General features: G+C 37.0%; 2 protein-coding genes across 11 annotated transcripts in view; one reads left to right on the top strand and one right to left on the bottom strand.

Annotated features, from left to right (window-relative positions):
- The window catches only part of TOGARAM1 (TOG array regulator of axonemal microtubules 1), a 111,423-nt gene that overhangs the window by 38,630 nt on the left and 47,792 nt on the right, over positions 1–25,001 (top strand). For 5 of the 9 annotated variants that reach the window (XM_019010102.4, XM_019010101.3, XM_063697675.1 and 2 more), the window contains exons 4-8: positions 2,470–2,775; positions 4,428–4,687; positions 7,340–7,572; positions 10,427–10,527; positions 24,224–24,313. In XM_019010102.4, the coding sequence (XP_018865647.1) occupies positions 2,470–2,775; positions 4,428–4,687; positions 7,340–7,572; positions 10,427–10,527; positions 24,224–24,313 (990 nt within the window). The remainder of the gene's footprint in view (positions 1–2,469; positions 2,776–4,427; positions 4,688–7,339; positions 7,573–10,426; positions 10,528–24,223; positions 24,314–25,001) is intronic. The other 4 variants (XM_055361863.2, XM_019010103.3, XM_055361864.2 and 1 more) reach the window with 3 other exon arrangements.
- Positions 1–25,001, bottom strand: part of KLHL28 (kelch like family member 28) — a 117,142-nt gene that overhangs the window by 76,478 nt on the left and 15,663 nt on the right. The window lies entirely within an intron of this gene.

Here is a 25,001-nt window from a genome sequence, read left to right as displayed (position 1 = left end):
GGCATTTCTCAAAGAAGACATATACATGTCTAATAGGTATATGAAAAGCTCAACATCACTAATCATCAGAAAGATGAGCATTTTAATACCAAGTCATTGAAAATAACATTATCCATTAAAGAGTGTTGTGTTAGCAGATGACAATTATTTTCCGTAACAGTTTTAAATTTTAAGACAATTCAGAATGTATTATGTTTCTTGTTAGGAACCATAACTTCCTAAAAGCTACCCTTTCAGATAAGACATAAGATACAGAAGAAGAGGAAAGATTGGAGGCCGGTTATCAGTCAGGAATTTGGGGGTTGAAGTTGTTCTTAAATGTCCATGCTAATTAATAGCTTTAACAATTATTAGATAGAGGTAGGATCAAATTAAGTATTTCTTTAGGTATTTTAAATTTTATTGTATGTCCTTTACTAAAATTTTTTTGAGTGATAGGGATATACTTATTTATTTATGAAAAATGATTTGAAATTAGTAGAGAAGATTTCGTGTATTTAGCACTAACATTTTAACTACCCTTTTCTGCACTCACCCCAAAGACCCACATAACTCCTTAAAGATATCCTTTGTGGTATTATCTGCATCACAAAATAATCCACCTTTCTTAATAATGTGGATATTTCCTAAATTTTGACTCCTGAATATCTTTGGGGCTCATAATTGGTATAATCAGAGAGAGCTTGCTGTGCCACTTAACCTGTTCCTGTTTAGGCTATCCCTGAATAATTACATTGCCTTTGAGGACTATCCACTCTTAGTGTTTAGTCATATTGCACAGTGGCTCTCTGGTTTTCTATTGGAATAATTATTAGAGAAGCTGGTATAAAGGGATACCATGTTTTTCTAAACCTAATAGAATTTAACTTAATACTTGGTTATACATTAAAACCACTACCATCTCAATTAATATTCCCCTTGTGATCTTTGAAGGACCTATGGTATGGATGCCAAACAATATAGATGTTTGCATCCCAATTTACATGTTGTAGTGATCCACACCAGGTGTTGGAAATTTTGGTGTATGTTGCATTGCATTGTTTTTATGTATATGCATAGTATGATAGGATGTTTGATTTCTTCATAAGAAATATTTTTAAATCTCGGCTGTGTGCGGTGGCTCACGCCTGTAATCCTAGTGCTTTGGGAGGCCAAGGCGGGTGGATCATGAGGTCAGGAGATTGAGACCATCCTGGCTAACACGGTGAAACCCCGTCTCTACTAAAAATTACAAAAAAACTAGCCGGACATGGTGGCGGGCGCCTATCATCTCAGCTACTCGGGAGGCTGAAGCAGGAGAATGGTGTGAACCCGGGAGGCAGAGCTTGCAGTGAGCTGAGATCGTGCCACTGCACTCCAGCCTGGGCGACAGAGCGAGACTCCGTCTCAAAAAAAAAAAAAGAAAAGAAATATTTTTAAATCTCTAGGAATATATGAGACATTGTCATGAAAGCATCAGAACCTGTTAATAGAGCACTGTAATTGAAATGAGGAAACTGAAAGTTTTAATTCTATATGTAAATCTGTGACTAAATCTCCTATATCTCTCTACCTAGATAAGATTTTGGTATAAGTAGAGATTTTAACCATGTCAGATATGAATTAAAAAAATAAAGGATATATAATATATACAGTTGTTTAAGTCCTCAGAAGAATGTTTGCTTTATTAATATACATAAGCTAGGTATTTTGTCACAGAAAACATTTTTTAAAATATTAAAGGAAAACTTAAGGGAACCCCTAAAAGATTACAAATAGACTTTTTATATTCGTTGAAGGATAAAAAGATCAATAAAAGGCAAGGAAGAAGTAATAAAGAAAAAAATAATAGTACAAAATAAGATGGTAGAATTAAAATCAAATATATGAATAGTTTCCGTAAGTATAAATTGGCAGAACTTACAACTTAAATGACAGAGGTGATCAGATCTTGTTTTTTTAGTTTTTCATTGAAGTGATCTTTTTAAGAGCATTACCTAAAATACATCAAGATAGGTTGAGAGAAAGTAAAGCATGGAAAAGATATACTAGGCAAATGTTCAGAGAAAAGCAAATAGAAACATGTTGATGATAGGGAAAATTTGCACACCAAAACTAAAAACATTTTTAGTTCTAAAGAGGATCATTGTAATGAGAAAAATAATAATTCACTGAAGAAACAAGACTTCTCTGACATGTATGTATATGTATACATATACATGCATGTATGTATGTAATTGATAAAATTACAAGGAGAAAGCTAATTTATAAATGTTAGTACAATATTTTAATGGGATAAAGAAGTTTTGAATTAGAAGAAACAGAATATTTGAATAACACAAATTAAATTAGTCCTTTACCTCATACCATACAAAAATATACATGCCAGTTGGGATGAAAACCTGAATGGGAAAAGCAAAAAGCAAAAAAGCTTTTAACTGTTAAAGCTGTGTATACATAAATAATATATTATCTTTTGTTTCATTACAGTGTATGCTAGCCTCAATTTTGGCAGTAAGACACAGCAAACATTTGGTAGTCAAACAGAGTGTACTTCCTCAAATGGTCAAAATCTAAGTCCAGGAGCTTACATCCTTCCATCCTATCCTGTCTCATCACCTCGATCTAGTCCAAAGCATACATCTCCTCTTATTATATCTCCAAAGAAGTCTCAAGATAATTCTGTTAATTTCTCAAATTCCTGGCCTCTTAAAAGCTTCGAAGGACTATCAAAGCCAAGTCCACAGAAGAAGCTTGTCAGCCAAAAATCGTCTGATCCTACGGGTAGAAATCATGGTAAAAGTCAATACTTTGTTCAAATTTATTTGTGTTTGAATTAGTACTTTGAAGTTAATGCATAGGGCTGTTAGATCTTTAAAAGCTAGTAAACTACATTTTATCTGTCTGAATTTAGTAAATATTTAGGAAAATATTTAATAGTGTGTTAAATAAATCAAATGTATAAAATTCAATTGAAATTCTCATTTCTTACATTGTCACTTAAAAATCCTTTTCAGAACCAGGAAAATAATGATGCTTTTCTTTGTTTGTTTGTTTGTAAATAGAGATAGGGTCCTACTATGTTGACCAGGCTGTTCTCAAACTCCTGGTCTCAGGTGGTTCTCCCATCCTGTCTTCCCAAAGTGCTGGGATTACAGGCTTGAGCCACTGTGCTGGGCCAGAAAATAATAATGTTTTATAATGAACATGAACAACATATGTTGTTTGAGAGCCTACTAACAAATTTTAGCTTTACAAATATAAAATGTCATTCATATGCTTATTGCAATTAATGCCTAGTATTCATTTATTCAATATTTATTGGATTTTTATTGTATGTTAAAATTAATTTGAAACTTTTTTTTTTTGAGATGGAGTTTCACTCTAGTTGCCCAGACTGGAGTGCAATGGTGTGATCTTGGCTCACGGCATCCTCCACCTCCAAGTGATTCTCCTGCCTCAGCCTCTTGAGTAGCTGGGGTTATAGGCATGCGCCACCATGCCCGGCTAATTTTGTATTTTTAGTAGAGATGGTGTTTCTCCATGTTGGTGAGGCTGGTCTCAAACTGCCGACCTCAGGTGATCTACCCGCCTCAGCCTCCAAAGTGCTGGGATTACAGGCGTGAGCTACTGCACCTGGCTGAAACATTTTTTATTATTTGTTATAAACTAAAATATTCTTTTCTTAACAATAACCCACTCCAAAAATCATGAAATTAGCATATATAAGTTCATTCAGGACAAATTCAGTCTTAAAATAAAAAGTCGACTGAGCGTAGTGGGTCACGCCTGTAATCCCAGCACTTTGGGAGGCCGAGGTTGTTGGATCCCTTGAGGTCAGGAGTTTGAGACCAGCCTGGCCAGTATGGTGAAACACCGACTCTACCAAAAATACAAAAATTAGCCGGGCTGATGGCACGTGCCTGTAATCCCAGCTACTTGGGAGGCTGAGGCGGGAGAATCTCTTGAACCCAGGAAGCGGAGGTTGCAGTGAACTGAGATGGCACCACTGCACTCCAGCCTGGGCTACAAGAGTGAGACTCCGTCTCAAAAAATAAATAAATAAATAAAAATAAAAAGATGTTGAAGGAATCGTCTGCGTCCCACATGATTTTCTTTCCCCAGCCATTGATGTAAGATGTTTCACCTTTAAACTACCCTACAAGTCCAGTGTTCAATATATGGCATATTCAGTCAATTTTATCACTTTCTCTTAGCACTATACTTTGATTCTCTTCTATTAATTCCTTTCTGTATTTGTTTATCGTACAAGATCAAATATTGTATCGAAAGCCGAGGCTTTATTCAGCTTGTTCTCCCCAGTGACCAGCTATAATGTGCTTTTTTAATTTTAAAACATTGTATTTTAAACACTTGTGACTATAACTCCCTCTTCTCTAAAATTAAAAAAAGAAAAAGAAAAAGTAAAATATCTATTTTTCATGCAGGAGAAAATTCTCAAGAAAAACCTCCAGTTCAGCTTACACCTGCCTTGGTGAGATCGCCATCTTCCCGACGAGGTCTAAATGGGGCAAAGCCTGTTCCTCCCATACCAAGGGGAATAAGCCTTTTGCCTGATAAAGCTGATTTAAGCACAGTGGGACACAAAAAGAAAGAGCCTGATGATATTTGGAAGTGTGAAAAAGATAGTCTTCCAATTGATCTTTCAGAATTAAATTTCAAGGATAAAGATATGGATCAAGAAGAGGTTAGAACCAATTATTTTTAATGACTTAAAAATATTTGCAATTTTCTATAATATAGTTGCTATTTAAGGAAAAATCAAGTTCTTTTTATCCTACAATATCTTATTTCTAAAAATATGTTCATTATAGAAAATGTGGAAAATACCATGAATTAGTAGGAAGGGAATTTATCACGCCAGTTCCCACTGCCAGAATAATTTACTGTTAACACTCTACTGTATTTTCTTCAAGTATTTTTTCTATGCATACATTATTCCTTTTTAAATTAAAAGTATGAATAATAATATAGCAATACACTCATGTACTGACCCTTCCAGTGAACAGTTTGTCATATTTGTTTCCTATATTTAAATAAATGAAACATAGCATAGTTCTCTCCCCAGTTCAACATCTCTTCCTTCTTCACCAGAGGCAATCACTATTACCATTTATATATGTCTTATGTATTTTTGTACTTTTTATATTAATATTATTTTTGTGTATTTACTTACGGTGTGTTTATACCATTGATTTTGGCTTATGATCAGTCTTTTGCAATTGCAAACAGTGAACTGCAATGAACATATTTGAACCTGTCCTTTGTGCTTCTGTGCAAGCTTACTTATCTTTATGAAATTGAGATCATATTGTACACTCATCTTTGAACCCTAGATCACTTTGTGCTATAAAAATGTTACCAGTATGATAACTGTACATAATAATTATGTCAGACAAGGAATGTGGTTGCTGTATTACTTTGGTTTCAGAGTACTATTTCCATAGATGCCTCCTTTTTATCATTTCAGTTTGCTTCATGTCAGGTTAAAAAAAAAGTTTTATATTACATATATAAATGCAAATACTTAATTATGATATTTTATGGTCTTGTCTTAGTCTGTTTTTAAGGTATAAGCATCAATCATGTAATGATAATTTGCTCAATAAAATAGAGTTAATATTACTGTATATTCATTTTTAACGTATGTCTTTATGTTAAACACATGTAAAACTAACCTATAAAGTACCAAAGTTGGTTGTTAATGATTTAAAGTAATCACCCCAACTTCTGCTTGTGAAATCTTTCCTTTTTTTTTTTCCCAACTCATTTGTATTTTAGTAGTGCTAGGAAGGGAATTTATTTGAAGGGAAGAAACATATAGAAAAGACATTTTCCTACATAACTTATAAATTTCACCTGATCCTACATAATTTTGCTTTGTTTTTATAATAACTTAAACTAGTTCTTTTTTTAGTGGGTAATTGAAAGGTGAGTTTCTGTTATATAATTATTAGTAAATACAGGAGGATACCATTGCTTTTAAATATTCAACTTTTCACGCTTTTAATAGAGAAGTGGCCCTAGTATTGAATCAACTAGTATAGTTGTTGAAAATTACTTATCCTCCCTTATAGTTGCTAATATGACACTTCTTATTTATTATTTTGAATGGGTCACTGTTTATATTCTTTGGTGTGAGTTGACTTTTGACAAAGGCACAAGTTTTCATGTGCTTAATGTGCTTAATAATGTATGAAACACTTTCATTTTCATTAGTTCATTTAATCTTTACAGTAACTCCCTGAGTTAAGAAGCAAGTCAACATCTATTATGTTTTTTGTTTGTGTGTGTGTTTGTTTTTACAGAAGGGGCTCAGTGATGTTACGTGTCTTGCTCAGGGTCAGAAAGTATGTGGTAGGACTAGGATTCAAGCACTGTTCACCTAACTTTATGTTCATTAAGTTTTTCACTGTACTACACTGCCCTAAATCCATTAAAGGGTTTTTTTTTTATTGTTGAGTTTGCCTTCCAACTATGAAGACTTAAGAAATTTATGGATGTTTGCTTTAACTGAAAACAGATACTTTCATTAAATGATTAATCTTATGAATCAAATGTAAACAAAACAGTTTATGTATGTTTCTATGTTCCTTAATTTGTTCAAAGTTTTGTTGCTAGTCTTAATATATTTTGCCATAACAATTTGTACTCTGGATTTCCTTTTTTTTTTTTTTTTTTTTGAAACAGAGTCTCGCTGTGTTGCCTAGACTGGAGTGCAATGGTGCAATCTCGGCTCATTGCAACCTCTGCCTCCCAGGTTCAAGCGATTCTTGTGCCTCAGCCTCACAAATAGCTAAGACTGCAAGTGTCCACCACCATGCCCAGCTGCATTTCTAAAAATATTTGGCTTCAGAAGTTACTTACAGTGATCTGTAATTTTAATACTTGCAAGCTTGATGTAAACATCAAATTTTTGAAAACTGATTTTCATGAATCACCTCCCAGAGCTAGCTTCTAAGCCACATTAGCACACCAGGTGTACCTCTGTGACATCAACTCTGATATCTGCCATCTGATTCAATGATTCATTTATTAAATAATTGAATTAATGCCATATATTTAGTCATTGTGCCCAGTGCTGAAGATACCATGATGAACAATAGCTGAGATTCTTCCTCTCAAGGAGCTTTCAACCCAGTAGGTTGTTTATAAATACCCAAGTGATAAAAATCTGTGTATTGATACTATATACATATATATTAGTATTCATCTTGTTTTAGTACAGGATTGGGAAGTGGTTAGCTAGGTATAGCTAATGGAGTTTAAAATTTAAGGATAACTTTTACCAATATAAGGAATTTATGTTATAAAGTTTATTGTTTTCATTTTTTCTTAGATGCATAGCTCTCTTAGGTCCCTTCGTAATAGTGCAGCTAAGAAAAGAGCAAAACTGAGTGGCAGTACTTCAGATCTTGAAAGCCCTGATTCTGCAATGAAGCTTGACTTGACGATGGACTCCCCGTCTCTGTCTTCCTCACCAAACATCAGTTCTTACAGTGAAAGTGGAGTTTACAGCCAAGAATCATTGACTTCTTCTCTGTCTACAACTCCCCAGGGGAAGAGAATAATGTATTTTATTTTTTGACGTGATAAATGAATGTTCCTCTGTAATTAGTGATTTAGAGCCCTAATATCATATTTGTAAAAACTTAAAACCATTTATGTTTTAGTTTTTAAAATGTTAAAATATATTTAAAAGACATTGGAAATGTTTACAGATATAACCTTGCTTGGCTTTGGTTTCTGGTGTGAGTGGAAAGAGAACACAACCCCAACTGTAAACCAGAGCACCTAAATTAGTATAAACCCTGTTCCTAAAACCCTAGTTGTTCTTTCTGTCTAGGATTTATCCTAATGCTTTTTGACCTTTAGCTCTTTTCTGGATTATTGACTCTTTTGCCAGTTGATCTATAGCTAATATTACTGCTTTCATTTTAAGCTCAGCACCAGTTTCCTCTAATTTATGAATAAGTTTCACCCAGCCATTATTTTCTTATATCTTATTTCCATTATCTTGTAGAAGCTCAGGACTTCATGCCATAGCTCTCATAGCCTTGTTAGGAGTCTCCCTACAGCAGTAGTGCTGGACTTAAAGTCCTGGCCACCCCACATCAATAGAAAATTATTTTTCAGCATAGCAGTTGGACTAACTTTTTCAGATTACTTCTGTAACCTCTGAGTCTTAAACCTTAACCTCACTTAACTGGTGAGTGATCTCAAACTGCTTTCTGGACAGCTCTGTGACCCTACTGTAGGATTTTGGGGAATCCCTTCCTCTTTTATTTTGGACAAAAACCTAGTAATAGAATTGATAGGGCATAGAATAGATGTATATTTAACTTTTTAAGTAACTGCTAAAACAGTTTTCCAAAATGATTGTGTAACTTACACTCCTACCAGCTATGTGTGAGAGTTATCCTTGTTTCACATTCTTGCTAACATTTGGTGGTGTCATTCTTAAATTTTTTTTCCTTTGATTTAATCCTGAACCAGAAGTAAATATTTAAAATTAAAATTAATTTCACTTTAGCGAATTGGAACTTCTAAGAAATATACGTAAATAGAGATTGCATAATCAAAGGAGAGGTAGTGTTCTAAATAGATCATAATGTTTTATTCCAGCAGTTCATAGAATTAAACTGAATTTTTGTGTTCCATTCTTAGAAGTTTGTTTCAGCCCCTTATTTTTTCCTATACATTTTTAGCAGCTTGTTTTGTACTTGGAAGTTTTATCTTCCAACAGTTCCTTTGTTGTAATTACCTAGGTAGAATAATATGTATATTGGCAAAATGAATTTGGAATGACAGCATGGTCTGGTGTTTACATAATGTTATAAGACACAAAATATATTTTTAGCTTTTAGAGCTAAAGTCCTTTTATGATCTTCCATGAAGATGAAAATTTATGTTCTATAATCCTACAGTTGCGAGGTTGTATAAATAATTTGAAACCTACTTAAGAAGAAAAGTTCATTTTATATGATTTAGATACATGATGTCCTGTATTTTCTCACTGAGTTATTCTCTTCAGATACTGAATTCTGTCAGAAGGTAGTTCAGCACACCCTCATTTATGGACTCAAATGCCTTTAATGAATTTAAGATTTCCACATTTAAGATTAGTGGCTTTAGAAGAATTATTCTTATCCAGCTTGCATACTGCCTTAAGATTCATGGCCAAAGAAAGCCACTACTACCTGATTTAAATATTTTGTCCTTAGGTGGGTTGGGGAGGAAAAATTGTTGAAAACCACCCTCCTAGAGACTGAAATTTCTTCTTTCATCCAAGTCAACTACACTTAATATAAATGTAGATTCATAATAATCTGTTATAGAGAAATTGCTCTCTCAAAATATTTAACACTGATTTCTCACTAGGTCCACTGACAGATATATTTCTCTCCATTTACTGAGAATTGTACTTCTTTGTAAAATCTATTCTTTTTAATATTCATTACTAACTTATTGACATTGTAACACTTACTGATTTAAAACAGTTCCCTTAAACTCAGATTTAACATTCTTCAGTTGGCTTTCTTAATGAAAAAAGGCCTATAGGTCTTTATAATGTCAGGAAAGTACAGGAAAGAATAGTCTAAGCAGAAAGTGACATTTACCAAACTTACTCATTGCTGATCTCTTACTTATAATATAGCCAAGTCTCTATTTTTGTGTTATCATATATAAGGATAGGTAGTAGTTAGATAATTAAGAATGATTTGATTTGTTATATTTATATATATTTTGTTTTTGAGACAAGGTCTCACTGTGTCACTCAGGCTGGAGTGTAGTAGTTCAATCTCAGCTCACTGCAACCCCTGCCTCCTGGGCTCAGGTGATCCTCCCACCTCGGCCTCTGTAGTAGCTGGGACTACAGGTGTGCACCACCATGCCTGGTTAATTTTTTAGTTTTTTTGTAGAGATGGAGTTTTGCGATGGTGCCCAGGCTGGCCTTGAACTTCCTGGGCTCAAGTGATCCTCCTGTCTTGGCCTCCCAAAATGCTAGGATTACAGGCATGAGTCACCACACTTGGCCTTGATTTGGTTTTAGAGTGGATTCTTGGATCTTTTTTTTTTTTTCCTTAGGGATTATACAGTATAAGTCAGAGTCATTTTCTGTGGCAATCCTCTCATGAGTAATTAAGAATTGGCCATATGTTAAAAAGGTTGGCAGTCCAAAAGGTGAACTAAGAATAGCAAAAAATATATATATATATGTGTGTGTGTGTGTGTGTGTATATATATATATATATATATATATATATATATATACTGTTAGCCATAGTTTTTCAAGTGTCATACTTATTGCTCCCTTATTATCTAAAAGGTCTGTGAGTTAATAAGGAGAATAGACAATATGTGATGTGAGTATTGAACAGCACTAAATCTTAATGTTTATTGAAATTACTTTGTTTCATTGTAGGTCAGACGTATTTCCAACATTTGGGTCAAAACCTTGTCCAACAAGACTTTCTTCTGCAAAGAAAAAAATTTCTCATATTGCTGAACAAAGCCCCAGTGCAGGTATTCTATGTCTGTTTATAAAAATAATTTATAAAATATGATTTTCAAATGATGTAAAAAATGATAGCAAGTGCATTTCAGATTTCATGTTGTTGTGCATACTGGTTAAGACTAATCATTTTTTTACTCCTTAAAAGGTCCTTTTGACAAGAATATGATATTGTTTTGGAAGAAAAAATATTTATTTACCTGAATCATCGATCTCTTTTAAAGCTCAATTGGCATACCTATGGCTGGCTCCTACACCTAGATTTTTTATGTAGTTGGTGTGGAGTGTTATTTAGTTGGTGTTGGCTGTCAGAATTTTGAAAACTCCTCAGATGATTCTAATGTGCAGCATAGTTTGGGAACCACTAGACATCCCGAAAGACAATTTTCTTTAAAAACAATATTTAACTGTTAATAGTAGTTAAATTCATGTGTATCTTGTGTTAAGAATTTTTGTGAACTAACCTGTAAGTCTTTAGTTTTATAACATCACTTCTCAGAAAATAGATTTAGTAATTAGTAGTCAGTTAGAAAAAGATTTGCACTATGATCTATTTAGGGTGAGAACTGCATGTGATTCTTCATTATGATTAGTAAAACTACGTTGAATTGTGAATAAACTGTAACAAATTGGTATATGATGTTTAGTTTCACGTGATCTAATGTGAAAGTCCTAACAACTTTAAGCTGCTTTATATTATAATTACCTTCCTAAAAAACTGTATATGTATTTGATTATTTGCTAAGATTTTAAATTTCTTGCTCTTAAATGTGTCTTAATCTCAACCCCTCTTTGTAATCCCCACTACCATGGCTTTAGTTCACACTTTTCCTCGTTTATTACCTACTTAGCTGCCTAAATTTTCTCCCTGCTTCAATCTCACTTACTTTGAAACTGTTCCCCACAGTGCAAATCTGACTATACTGGCCAGCCTGAATTCATTCTGGACATGCTTTCATGATCTGGTCCCAGCCTACCTCTCCAGCCTCATTTTTCACTGCCCTCTTTGTATCTTGTATTTTCCCTGTTTGTATCCAGTTAAATCAGACCACCATCAGTACCATTTTTTATCTCTTTGCAAATACACATACTGTTTTTTCTGGATGAAATCTAGAATCCATACCACACCCTATTTAGCTGTGAAAACAGCTCAGTTGCTTTCTCTGGGAAGCCTTCCTTAATTCACAAACAAGATTATTACCTCTTTGGTTATACCATTACATCTTGCACTGACACCTTTTATAATGATACTACAATTGCTTTACTTTTCTTTAACTCTCAGATTCTTGATCCCCAAAGATTATTTCCCACTGATTACCTACCAAGGCTTATTATAATCGGGAACGTGTGACTTAACCAGGTGTGTTTAGTATACTGCCTTGCATAAAACTATTGTTAACAAAGAGATAGCTGTACTTCTAGGCATACAAAGACAGTATATAAGTGCTTGGGAGTCCAAAAGATGAGCTGACACCCCAGTTTGATGTTTAATAATAGTATTCATACATTACACAACTTACTTAACTGCTTTGGAACTTAGTTCCCTCATCTGACAACATAAACCTTGAGAAGGGTAGTGAAAATCTAAGTTCATGACATATATAAAGCAACTAGTGCATAGTAGGCACTCAATATGTATTTGTCCTCTAAGGGGAGAGAGTGACCCAAAGAAATACATAAACTTATCCTTAATCCTTTTTCAGGCTGATCAACCTAATCTATAATGTTTCAAGTATTTCTGTAAAATTCAAGAGACATCTGATTACTAGATTGTATCTACTTTGTAAAAATGGAACCCACTTTTGGAAGAGTATCTTTGGAAATGGAAAATAATACATTTTAAAAACCTGGATTTGAGTTCCCTTGTGACCCTAGTCGTGTGACCTTGGGAGTCATTTAAGTTTTAGCAGAGTGATCTCGTAATAGTATAATACATACTTATATATGCAATATTTAGTGTTTTCCAAAGTTGCCTAATCTTTTTTTTTTTTTTTTTTTGAGGCAAGAGTCTCGCTCTGTCGCTGAGGCTAGAGTGCAGTGGCGTAATCTTGGCTCACTGCAAGCTCCGCCTCCCAGGTTCATGCCATTTTCCTTCCTCAGCCTCCCAGGTAGCTGGGACTACAGGCGCTTGCCACCACGCCCGGCTAATTTTTTGTATTTTTAGTAGACACAGGGTTTCATCACGTTAGCCAGGATGGTCGTGATCCACTCACCTCGGCCTCCCGACAAAGTTGCCTAATTTTAGGAATCACCCTTGAGTGCATGTAACATCTGTTAATTCTGGGGCCTCATCTCATGCCTCATGAATTCATCTTTCTGGTTAGAAATCTGTATTTTTAACAAGTAAATTAGGTATTTCTAGGATCAAGTTTTAGAAATACTCCTATTATTGAATTCACTATATTAAATTTAACCTTTTCTCAAAATAAGTTGCTAATGTTTCGGATTTTATATATTTGGGTTTGCTTTGTTTTCAGTAAACAAGTGATTCCTACAAATTTATTGTGGCTTAATTGGTAAAACATAAAAATGATAATGCTCAGAATAAAGACTATTGGATGATAAACACAAAAATAACAATTATTTTAAAATTCCACCTATGTTCTGCCACTACCTATTAAAGCAAATTGTGCTAAATTTTCTGAATGATATTACAGTAAACTTCTTCTAGTGTATTAGATTAGTGTTGCCTATTAATAGAAAACATTTCCACCCAAAGCCAGTATGTTTATGAGTCTTATTTTATGAATTAACTATCAAGACAGAATTTATAAAGATAATCTGTGTTTTCTACAAATTCTCTATGATTTAATATTGGATATTCTTGAAACTTTTCTCTATGAACTTACTTAGTGCCCTTTATTCTACAGTCCTTTCTAGCTTGTTGCCCCAGCTACCTCCTCTTCCTCCCTTCCTGTTTTTATTCAAATACAACATTATTTTTTAAAAGTCTATTTCACTGGGCACAGTGGCTCACACCTCTAATCCCAGCACTTTGGGAGGCTGAGGCAGGTGAATTACTTGAGCCCGAGAGTTTGGGACCAGCCTGAGCAACATAGCAAAACCTAATCTCTATCAAAAAAATTAAAAAATAGCAGAGAATGGTGGCGTGCGCCTGGAGTCCCAGCTATTCAGGAGGCTGAGGCAGGAGAATCAGGAGAGCCCAGGAGGTTGAGGCTGCAGAGAGCCAAGATAGCACCAATGTATTCCAGCCTGGATGACAGAGCAAGAGCCTATCTCAAAAAATAAATAAATAAATAAGTATATTTATACATATATACACACATCATTATTGCTTAATAGTTTACATTGGAGGTATATATAAAAATGGACAATGACTCAAATATATAATGCCTAGATTTTGCATTTAGTTATGTTTTATGGTTGTAATAGCTGCAGAGTATTCATAAAGAGTGATGAGTTTAAACATTCAAATGTAAATTAAAATTTTTGTTATTCATTAGAAGGAGGCCTACATTAGGGGTTTGCCTTTTTTTTTTTTAATTACGGATATAATAACATTTGGGTACTTAAAATGTGTTAGGCATTGTGCGGAGCCCTTTATATGTATTTTCTTCATTTAATCCTAACAACAGTTGTAGAAGAGGTACTAGTATCTCTATTTTACAAATAAGGTTAAGTGACTTGTCCAGGTCTTCTCAGCAGTTTGAGTGGCAGTGCTGTAATTTAAAGCCAGGAAGCATGATTCCAGATACTGAGCTCTTTATCCCTATGTAGTTTACTGCCTCATCAGTGAAGCCAGTACAGAAGGTTAAATTTCATGGTGAGTTAATTTTTAAGATTGAATATCTCTAAATCAGAATCTTCCCTAAGCATACCAATAAAGAAAAATTACTGAGTATTCTCAGTTTTCAGTTTTTTCGTTTTTCATGGGAATAGGAGAAAAGAGAGAAATGGGGAAATAGCTATCTCTTAGGTCACAGTTTGTAAATTCTGGATTAAAAAAAAATTTTTTTTTTAGTGTAAAGTTAAAGGTGTCAATTTAAAAAAAATACTTGTCAGGCCAGGCACAGTGGCTGACACCTGTAATCCCAGGACTTTAGTAGGCTGAGGTAGGTGGATCACTTGAGCTCAGGGGTTTGAGACCAGCCTGAGCAACATGGCAAGACTGTATGTCTACAAAAAGTACAAAAATAAGCTGGAGGTGGTGGTGTGCACCTTTGGTCCCAGCTACTAGGGAGGCAGAAGTGGGAAGATTGCTTGAGCCTGAGAGGCAGAGGTTGCAGTGATCTGGGATCATGCCACTGCACTCCAGCCTGTGGAGACTCTGTCTTAAAAGAAAAAAGAAGCCGAGTGCAGTGGCTCACGCCTGTAATCCTGGCACTTTGGGAGGCCAAGGCGGGTGGATCACGAGGTCAGGAGTTCCAGACCAACCTGACCAACATGGTGAAACACCATGCTCAATTACAGGAGTGAGCCACCACACCCGGCCCACACCCAGTGAATTTTTGAATTTTAATTTTTGATGGAGGTGGGGGCTTGCTTTGTTGCCCAGGCTGGCCTTGAACTCCTGGGCCCAAAGAATTCTCCTGCCTCGGCCTCCTGAAATGCTGGGATTACAGATGCGATTCACCATACCTGGCCTCATTGTAATTTTAAAGCCTATTTTATGAAATGTTGTAGTATAGCATATGATAAATGTTCTTACCTGCTAAGAACAAGGAAAGGGAAAAGTATTACATAATTTAAAATAGGATAAAACTTGAAAAAGTACTATAATGTTATAGTTCCTAATATTATGTTACTTATCTGTTTAAAAGGTTAGAAGTTGAGATAGGTTTAGAGGGGAGATATATACCTTATGTATAATATTGCTTGAATCATTCAGATATTTTATAGGGTTTACAACATCCAGTGTAAGCATAATTGGTCAACACATGAACCATAGGTTTGGATGTGGTGATTTTGAAGACAATAGGTCACTTGATATTTCATCTAGCGCATTAGAAATACAAAATAAACAATACCCAAGACATTGTAAGCATACAAAAGGTTAGTAAATTTCATGACAAGTTAATTTTTAAGGTTGAATATCTAAATCAGAATCCTCCCTAAGCATACCGATAAAGAAAAATTAGTGAGAATTCTCAGTTTTGAGGTTTTTTATCTTACTCTGCTGCTGATCTGTTGTTGCTCAAATAATTTTGCCAAATAGGAGAACTCAAGGCTTTGTATATGATTTTTGGGCTTCCCTGAGGAGCCACTGCAAGGAAGCAACTGCTCATGAGGTTAAACACTAGGGAATTTCTGCTGACTTCTGCCCCCAGGAAATGCACCAGATACATGCACACAAAACACACACACACACACACACACACACACACACACACACACACACGTTTTTAGAAGACATTTTGCCACTAAAATGGAATGGAAGATCATGTGGATTAATAACTCCCAGATGCCCAGTTAGGTTGTAGCCCTGGAGTAAAGTTGGGGCAACAGGAATATAATTTTCCTGTGGTAGAACCTGAGAAAGCTTTGCTGTTATCATTAACCATTGTTGGCCAGGCGTGGTGGCTCACGCCTGTAATCCCAGCACTTTGGGAGGCTGAGATGGGTGGATCACCTGACATCAGGAGTTCGAGAGCAGCCTGCCCAACATGGCAAAACCCCATCTCTACTAAAAATACAAAAACTTAGCTGGGCGTGGTGGCAGGCACCTGTAATCCCAGCTGCTCAGGAGGCTGAGGCAGGAGAACTGCTTGAACCCGGGAGGCGGAGGTTGCAGTGAGCCGAGATGGCGCCACTGCACTCCTGGGTGACAAGAGTGAAACTCTGTCTCAAACAAAAAAGGAAAAAAAGAACCATTGTTAAGAATGGTTTTTTTAAACTTAGTAGCAAGTAGTGCCTCTGTGACTACTCTGTCCATTGCTTAAGAGATCCTATTACAGCTGCATTTTAAAAATTTCCCTTACAATAAAAAAAGTGGTTTTGAAGGGTATAAATATTTAAATAAATGTTAGGTTGGTGCAAAAGTAATTGTGGCTTTTGCCATTTTTAACTGCATACTCCTTTTGCACCAACCTAATAATTAGAAGATGCACCTGTAATCTAAAATATGTAAGTAAATAAAAAGCTGTTATTTTTATGTGCTTAGCAGCTGTGGTCATTATAAGGTCAACTTCTGTACTATGTTATTTCTGATTTTTTTTTTTCTTTTTTGAAACAGTCTCGTCTGTTGCTCAGGCTAGAGAGCAGTGGCGCAGTCTTGGCTCACTGCAACCTGCACCTCATGGGTTCAAGTGATTCTCGTGCCTCAGCCACCCTAGTAACTGGGATTACAGGTGCATGCCACCACGCCTGGCTAATTTATTTTGTATTTTTCAGTAGAGACAGGGTTTCACCATGTTGGCCAGACTGGTCTCGAACTCCTGGCCTCAAGTGATCTACCTGCCTTGGCCTCCCAAAGTGCTGGGACTACAGGTGTGAGCCACCACACCTAGCCTGCCATTTCTGATTATCTTAAATTATGTACGAGCACACAATCAGGCATTTTAGGACATGAATATTTTTGTGGACATAACTCAAACTGAGTAAGATGGAACTTGATTAGAAACTTTTTTTGGTAAATTTCTTAAAATTTAGTCTATGATATAGTTTAGTACTGTTCTGTTTGGCAGCAATAAGTTGTTATTGTTTTACAAAAGAGAATACGATTTTTCCATATTTATTTACATGTTTTATTTCCCATGTAAAGAAAATCAAGGACAAAAAATGCTTTTCTTCTTAAAAGTAACTCATACCCTCATATAATTTTTTATTTCTTTTAATTGCTTTGAAATAACTGTTGAATATGTTCATTCACTGCTAGTGGCTTCCTTTTTTAGACAGCAGAATCATAAACATATTTACATCTTTTAGCCAGAAGTTAATTCTACTCCATAAAATTACATCACATTCGCACATCCAACTCTGAACCAGGTATTTACTAAATCTGTCTTGGCAACAAGAACAAACACGTTGAAAACCAAATTTAGCTTTCTTCCTATACCCATTTCTCTTCCTTTGATGTCCTTTTTTATTGGTAGCATTACCATTTTCCCAGTTATGGAGGCTTAAAGCTTTACAGTCATTTTTGTCTCTTTACCTTCCAAGTTTAGGAGGTGGCTTATCCTATCATTTACTCTCAGTCTAACTTAATGTATCTGCTGCCATAGTTGTAATTTGGGCCCTCTTTACCACTTCCCTGGGTAATTACAAATCTTTCTGGTAAGGCTTCCCTCTTATTTTCATTCCTCTTAAATCCAGGCTGCATAGTCTTCCAGAATTGTCTTTCTAAAATACAGTCATTATCTCTTCCATACTCAGAACCTTGATTGACACATAAAACTAACCCCTGGAAAAAAAAAACAAAAACCTTGAGTGGTTCTCTGTTTTCTTTTTTTTTGCAATTGCAAGATTTAATAGAGTGAAAATAGAGCTCCCATACATAGGGAGGGGACCCAAGGAGGGTAGCCGTTGCCAGCTCGAATGCCTGGGTTTATATCCCAATCAATGTCCCCTCCTGCTGTGCTCTCAGGCGATAGATGATTGGCTATTTCTTTACCTCCTGTTTTTGCCTAATTAGCATTTTAGTGAGCTCTCTTTACTACCTGATTGGTCGGGTGTGAGCTAAGTTGCAAGCCCCGTGTTTAAAGGTGGATGCGGTCATCTTCCCAGCTAGGCTTAGGGACTTGTTGTCGGCCTAGGAAATCCAGCTAGTCCTTTCTCTCAGTCCCCCCTCTCAACAGGAAAACTCAAGTGCTGTTGGGGTGGTTGGCTGATGACTGCTCTAACTGCTTCCTGCTGAATTGGGGCATAGTAGGGGTCATGCAGTTGAGATTTCCTCAGGAGGGGTGACTTCAATGTCATCAACATCGGAGCATGGGCTAGCAGACTGGTCCAGGGGTCTGCGGTAGATCTTAGTCATGGACTGCGTCTGGGGCTCCATTTGAAGAACCATTTGTAGCTTTACCACTTCGATTCTGGAAGAGACCAACTTAACAAGGAGGTTAAAGATACAGGGTCCAAAGAAGAGTAACAATATTATAGCTGCTAGAGGTCCTAAGAAGGGGAGAATCCAGGGCATCCACTGGCTGAGGAGGCCCCAGGGTCTGGTGCTTTGAAGCTCCTATGCTCTACGTTGTATTCCGTCTCGAATTTCTTTAACTTTCTCAGTGATGATTCCAGATTGATTAACATAATAACAGCATTCTTCCCCTAAAAATAAACAGGTTCCCCCTCTTTCTGCAGTTAGCAAGTCTAAAGCTCTTCGATTTTGAAGGACTACTGCTGCTAGGGAGTTAAGTTGATCTTGCAAGGTGACCAGGGAGTCGGCAACCCGTTCCATGTCACCATTTAGTTCTTGAGATAGTTTGTAGTAGAACTGAGTAGAGGTTGTGATACTGCCCATGCCAGTACCTAATCTGCCTAGCACTCCTGCTCGGATAACAAAAGGAAGAATGGGTACTCTTTTGTTGCGGGGCTTAGGTACGACATAATTGTATAAATCTTGTTCAGTGTAGATGGTCATAGGGTGCACTAAGAATGAGAGGAAGCACATAGATTCCGAAAAGCCATTCAAACAGTGATAGGCTGAGGTACCACAGACAAAAAATATTCCTGAGGGTAGGCAGACTATTTGTGTGGGAGGGGTTACCCACCTGATGCACTGGGAGTTGGTTGTGTCTATAGTATTGCTAAATTTTACACAGGTGAGGTTTGAGGTATGGGTTATTTCCAGATTGGAAACAAGAGGTCCCACTAAAATGGAAGTGGTGTTTATTTCTGTGCTGAAGTTGTTCCATTGTTCAGGTACAGGGATTGAAATATGTGGCCTGTAGTGCAGGGGGAGGCACATTCAACAGTTAGTAGGATTTTGGGCCGAGGCCTCATGGAGCCCAGTGAGGGTGGTATTAAATAGGCTTACCTGGTGAGTATGGGTATGGAGGGTTTCATGTAGTTTTGAGAGATCTAGTCCTTTGTAGGGCTTGGGGGTGCTATGTACCCGGGTCAGTTGGGAGATTACTTCCTTTATGTGTTTTTCTCTTGCCTGATCTTGAACTCCACGCCCATCAGACATACCGGTATGGGTGAAGTAAGTCCAATAGACAGTGGCTCCAAGTCCTCCAGGACAACTAGGATTAAAAATTTTCCCTGTCCAATAATGAGTATTTGCATGCATGCAAAGAGTGGCAGAGTTACAGCAGTTGCGGGGCATATGGGTGTGGGGTGGTGAAGGTGGGGTTTCCCTTAGATAAACTCCTATACGATGGGGCATCAATATTTCCGGGAAGCCGCATTCTCCATAGAAACTCTTGGTAACGGGAGCTACTGGTCATACAGCGGCATGGAGAGGGTGCAGTGAGAATGAAAGGGGGTAAGGGAACAGTAAAGAGAAAAATATGATAAGGGAGGGCTATGGGGATTTATGATTTTAGTTACTTTCCTCACGGTTGTTGCTTGAAGAGCAGGCCCAGATCCTCTAGAGGTTCACAGGAATAGCTAGCGTTGTCTCCTGGATTTCCGGGTTCTTTTGGCAGTATCCAGGGTTTGACTCGAGTGTGATGTATCCTAGACTCCACTCCAGCCACTTTAACTGCGGTTGGGGTAGATAAAATGACTGGGTAGGGTCCTTCCCAGGATGTATCTAGGGATGGGGAATCAGAGGGAAGGGACTTGACTAATACCATGTCACCAGGGTGGAATAATTCCTTTCCCTCTTCTCAGGGACAGGCTTCTTGTCATGTTTTAAGAACTTGCTGATATTTGGCTAAGGAGGTGATATCTGCAACTAAGTTGGCCGTCTCTCGGTCAAGCACAAGGTCATTGGTTAGGAAGGGCCGTCCATACAGCATTTCGTATGGGCTAAGTCCTGCTTTTTGGGGAGAGTTTCGGATTCTCAGTAAGGCTATAGGCAACAGAGCAGGCCATGTGAGGTGGGTTTCCTGGGTTAGCTTTTTTAGATGTCGTTTGAGTGTTTCGTTCATTTTCTCGACCTTCCCCGAGGATTCTGGCCTCCAGGTGCAGTGTAAGTGATATTGTATACCTGACATCTGGGATAGTCCCTGGGTTACTGTTGCCTTGAAAGCAGGGCCATTGTCACTCTGTAAGCCTCGGGGAAGTCGGCATCTGGGAATTATTTCATGAACTAGTGCCTTTATTACCTCTTGGGCCTTTTCTGTCCTGCAGAGGAAGGCCTCTGCCCAACCAGTGAAAGTATCTACCGAAACTAGTAGATACTGAAATCCCTGAGATTTGGGTATGTGGGTAAAATCTAGTTGCCAGTCTTCTCCTGGATAATGGCCTGTTCTTTGTTCTCCTGAAGGAGCTTGGCGATAAGGCAGGGGATTATTTCTTTGGCACACTTCACAGGCCCTGACTATCTGCTTGATAGTTTTGAAAAGGCCTGGTCCAGTAAATAATGATTTGGCCATCTGATGGGTGCTATCAATGCCCAAGTGAAAGGTTTGGTGAAGGGTTTTAAGTAATTTCCATTGGTTAGCTGCAGGCAAAAGTATTTTTCCTTCTTCGGTGGCTAGCCATCTGAGGGGAGGAAACTATGTCCTCATGAGGTTCCCCATTCATTTCTTCTTCTGAGTACTGTGGCTTGGTTTCCTGGAGGGGATTACCCCATACTCAGGGTCCTTCTGTAAGCATTTCTAATGGAGGGTCCTGTCTTGCAGCTCTTTTTGCTTCAATATCCGCTTGGCGATTCCCTTCTATTTCCCTTTCCTTTCCTTTCTGATGACCCCGGCAGTGTAAGACTGCCGCTTCTTTAGGTTTCTGTACCACCAATAATAATCTCCTAATGGCTTCCTGATGTTTGATAGGTGTTCCCTCGGAAGTTAGGAATTCCCTTTCTCTCCATATTGCTGCATGGGCATGGAGGACTAGGTAAGCATACTTAGAGTCTGTATATATATATTTACCCTTTTCCTTCTCCTAATTGTAGTGCCTGACTGAGGGCTATTAGTTCTGCCAGCTGAGCACTAATTCCTGGAGTGAAGGGATTACTTTCAAGTATTCCATTATCACTGACCACTACATACCCCACTTTTCGAAGTCCTTTTTCTACAAAGGAACTTCCATCAGTATACGAGTTGAGGCTGGGATCAGTCAAGGGCACCTCTAGAAGGTCCCCTCGAGTGGCATAGGTTTGAGCAATTACTTGTTGACGGTTATGTTCTATATTTTCTTCATTGTCTGGAAGAAATGTGGCTGGGTTGAGTTGCACAAGTGTGCAGTCGCAGCACTGGCCCTTCAAGTAATAGAGCCTGATATTTATATTGATATCTGATATTGATATTGATACCTGATATTGTTGTCTGACAGCCACAAGTCTCCTTTAGCAGTGAGAATGCTGTTCACATCATGAGATGTCCACACAGTAAGATCTCTTCCCTGTATTATTTTAATGCTTCAGATACTAAGACTGCTACTGCCACCACTACCCGTAAACAATGAGGCCAACCCTTTGCCACTACATCAATTTCCTTACTCAGGTATGCCAGGGGCTGCAAGCTCATCCCTCAGACCTGTGTAAGGACCCCTAGAGCTATTCCCGTTTTTTCTGTGACATGTAAAGAAAAGTCTTGCCCCGTTGGCAAGCTTAACATGAGTGGTTCTCTGTTTTCTATAAAACAAAGTTCCTACTCCATGGCATAACTTTTTTTTTTTTTTAAGACAGAGTCTCTCTTGTCGCCCAGGCTGGAGTGCAGTGGTGCAATCTCGGCTGACTGCAACCTCTGCCTTTCAGGTTCAAGCGATTCTCCTGCCTCAGCCTCATGAGTAGCTGTGAATACAGGCATGCGCCACCATGCCTGGCTAATTTTTGTATTTTTAGTAGAGAACGGGTTTCACCATGTTGGCCAGGCTGGTCTTGAACTCCTGACCTCAGGTGATCTGCCCACCTTGGCCCCCCAAAGTGCTGGGATTACAGGCATGAGCCACCATGCCTGGCCCCATAGCATAACTTTTAAGACCCTTAATAATCTTGCATCAGCTTAATTTATTTTTATATTACCTCTTACTATTTTTCTCTTCATGCACTATGCTCTCGCACTTTTAATACTAGTTTTCTTAGTTTGTATATGAAGGACCTAGGTGCCCTTTCCTAGTTGTAATGGTCCATATCATGTCTGCTGTCTCAATTAATAACTTGAGAAAGTGGAGGGTGCTTGAAGTATTAGCAAACTAGATTCCATGATTTACGATTTACTCTTTCTATATTTGAATTAGATGGAAGTATTATAACAAAGAAAAAATATATAATGATATTTGTGTGTGAAGAAGCCTTTAAACATATTTTCTATATATTTTAGAATTGAGACTTAATGAACAATATTTCTTTCAACATTTCTTTAAGAAAAAAATATAGTGTAAAACTTAAAAATATATTAAAAATGATTAATGACAGCTTCTCTTATAAATGAAGTTAAACTCATTGGAGATAACATGTCTTTTATATTTTTTTGATGAGATTTGTCTAATCATTCGTCTCTTGATAGTTTATGCATAGATTTTATGTTTGTGTGGACTGTTGAGCAAATTATTCCATTTACTGAGATTTTTTTTCTCTTTGTCACAGAACACATTTTTGGGCTAACCCGTGTTTCTGTTAGTTGACGTGTGTACTAATTTTCATTGCATACTAAAGAAGAAGTACATGAAAAATGGTCACTTACGTGGATTTCTTTCTTTAATCTTTGACATTTTCACATAAAGCCAGGTTACTATTAGCATTAGCAGTTGACAAAATCTCTGCTGCTTAATTTTTAAAAATCAATTATTTGATTGACTTTACCACTGTTTAACTGCTTTTCTTTCATAAAACCTAAAGCAATACATATTTCCCTTTTCTTTTTCTGCCTTGATACATTCATCTAACAAATTTATGGAATACCTGGTGTGTGCCAAACACTGTATTAGGCTCCGGGAAAGAATAATCATCAAAACTAGACATAGATCCTATCCCCATGGAACTTACAGTGTAGTAGGATTGTAAATAAAGAATCAGAAACTAAGATAAAAGTTAACCTAGAAAAGCACAGATTGCTGTGACATTGACCTGATCTGTTTTCTGATGTCAGAGGATTTTCTTTTTGATGACCCTTTTGTTGCCTGATTGTCATGCTGTGATAAGTCGCTTGTATGCCTCTCACACCTCACCCTGACATGTAAACTCCTTAAGGAAAGGAAGGGGCCAGGCATGGTGGCTCACGCCTGTAATACCAGCACTTTGGGAGGCCGAGGCGGGCGGATCATGAGGTCAGGAGTTCGAGACCAGCCTGACCAAAATGGTGAAACCCCATCTCTACTAAAAATACAAAAATTAGCTGAGCATGGTGGTGCGTACCTGTAATCCCAGCTACTCAGGAGGCTGAGGCAGGAGAATCGCTTGAACCCAGGAGGTGGAGGAGGCAGTGAGCCAAGATCACACCACTGCACTCCAGCCTGGGCGACAGAGCGAGACTCCATCTCAAAAAAAAAAAAAAAAAAAGGAAAGGAAGGTTTAAGTGCCTAGTCCATTCTAGTATTGCAGTTACAAACATTTATAATGACTTAATGAACGTGTGAATAAATTGTAAATTCTTTGTATGAAATAAATTTTCAGTTTTAAAAGACCATGTTACAATATCCTAAGATACTACATAATAAGCAAATATTTTTAAGTATTTGTTTTGTTTTTTGGGGGATTTACAGGGTCATCATCAAATCCACAGCAAATTTCCAGTTTTGACTTCACAACCACAAAGGCTTTATCAGAAGACTCAGTAGTAGTTGTTGGAAAAGGTATTTCAAAGTTATTTCGCTTCTTAATTATATATATTCATCATATAGAAGCAAAGCCTCTCAATAAGGAATAGAAAAGAATGTGATTCAAGTGTTGAGTGGAACTTCTTTTTAAAAATGTATTACATTATCTTCATTAAAATAATTAGAAGTGAATACTTACTTTCACATTTCTATCTTCTAATGAAACTATAGTAAATTCATGTCGTTAATTTTCAGAGAGATGTATTATGTGACAGCTGCAGTTTAGGTACTTCTAAGACTATTTTAGGATAGCTTACTTAGTTTTAGCATAGTTTAAATTCAAATAGCCCTTATTTATCAGCGTAATAATCAATATAAATTAATATAATTATCTCCCATACAAGATCTAGACAAGTGAAAAATTAAACTCCTGTTATATATTTTAAGGGGGCTAAGGGACCTTGAACAAAATTATTGCAAGTATCCTTTAAAGCTATTTTCTATTTTAATTGAAAACTAGAATGTGGTAATATACATTGAGGGTACGCATCTTATTTTTGTTCAATATAATGAAATAGAATAAATGTTTTGAAAAATTTGTCCTAACTTCTTTGCTTGATAGTCTCATTAGGTTGTTTTAAAACCCTCCTCAGATTGGCTACAGCTTACTCTTGTAAACTTATTTTCTGTTATTCATTTGCCCAGCCAAGCTCATTTATTTGCT

Source organism: Gorilla gorilla, chromosome 15 (assembly GCF_029281585.2).
Source record: "Gorilla gorilla gorilla isolate KB3781 chromosome 15, NHGRI_mGorGor1-v2.1_pri, whole genome shotgun sequence".
NCBI classification, from domain to species: domain Eukaryota; kingdom Metazoa; phylum Chordata; class Mammalia; order Primates; family Hominidae; genus Gorilla; species Gorilla gorilla.
The sequence above is the reverse complement of the archived record's forward strand: the minus strand, read 5'-3'. Positions and strand labels throughout refer to the sequence as shown.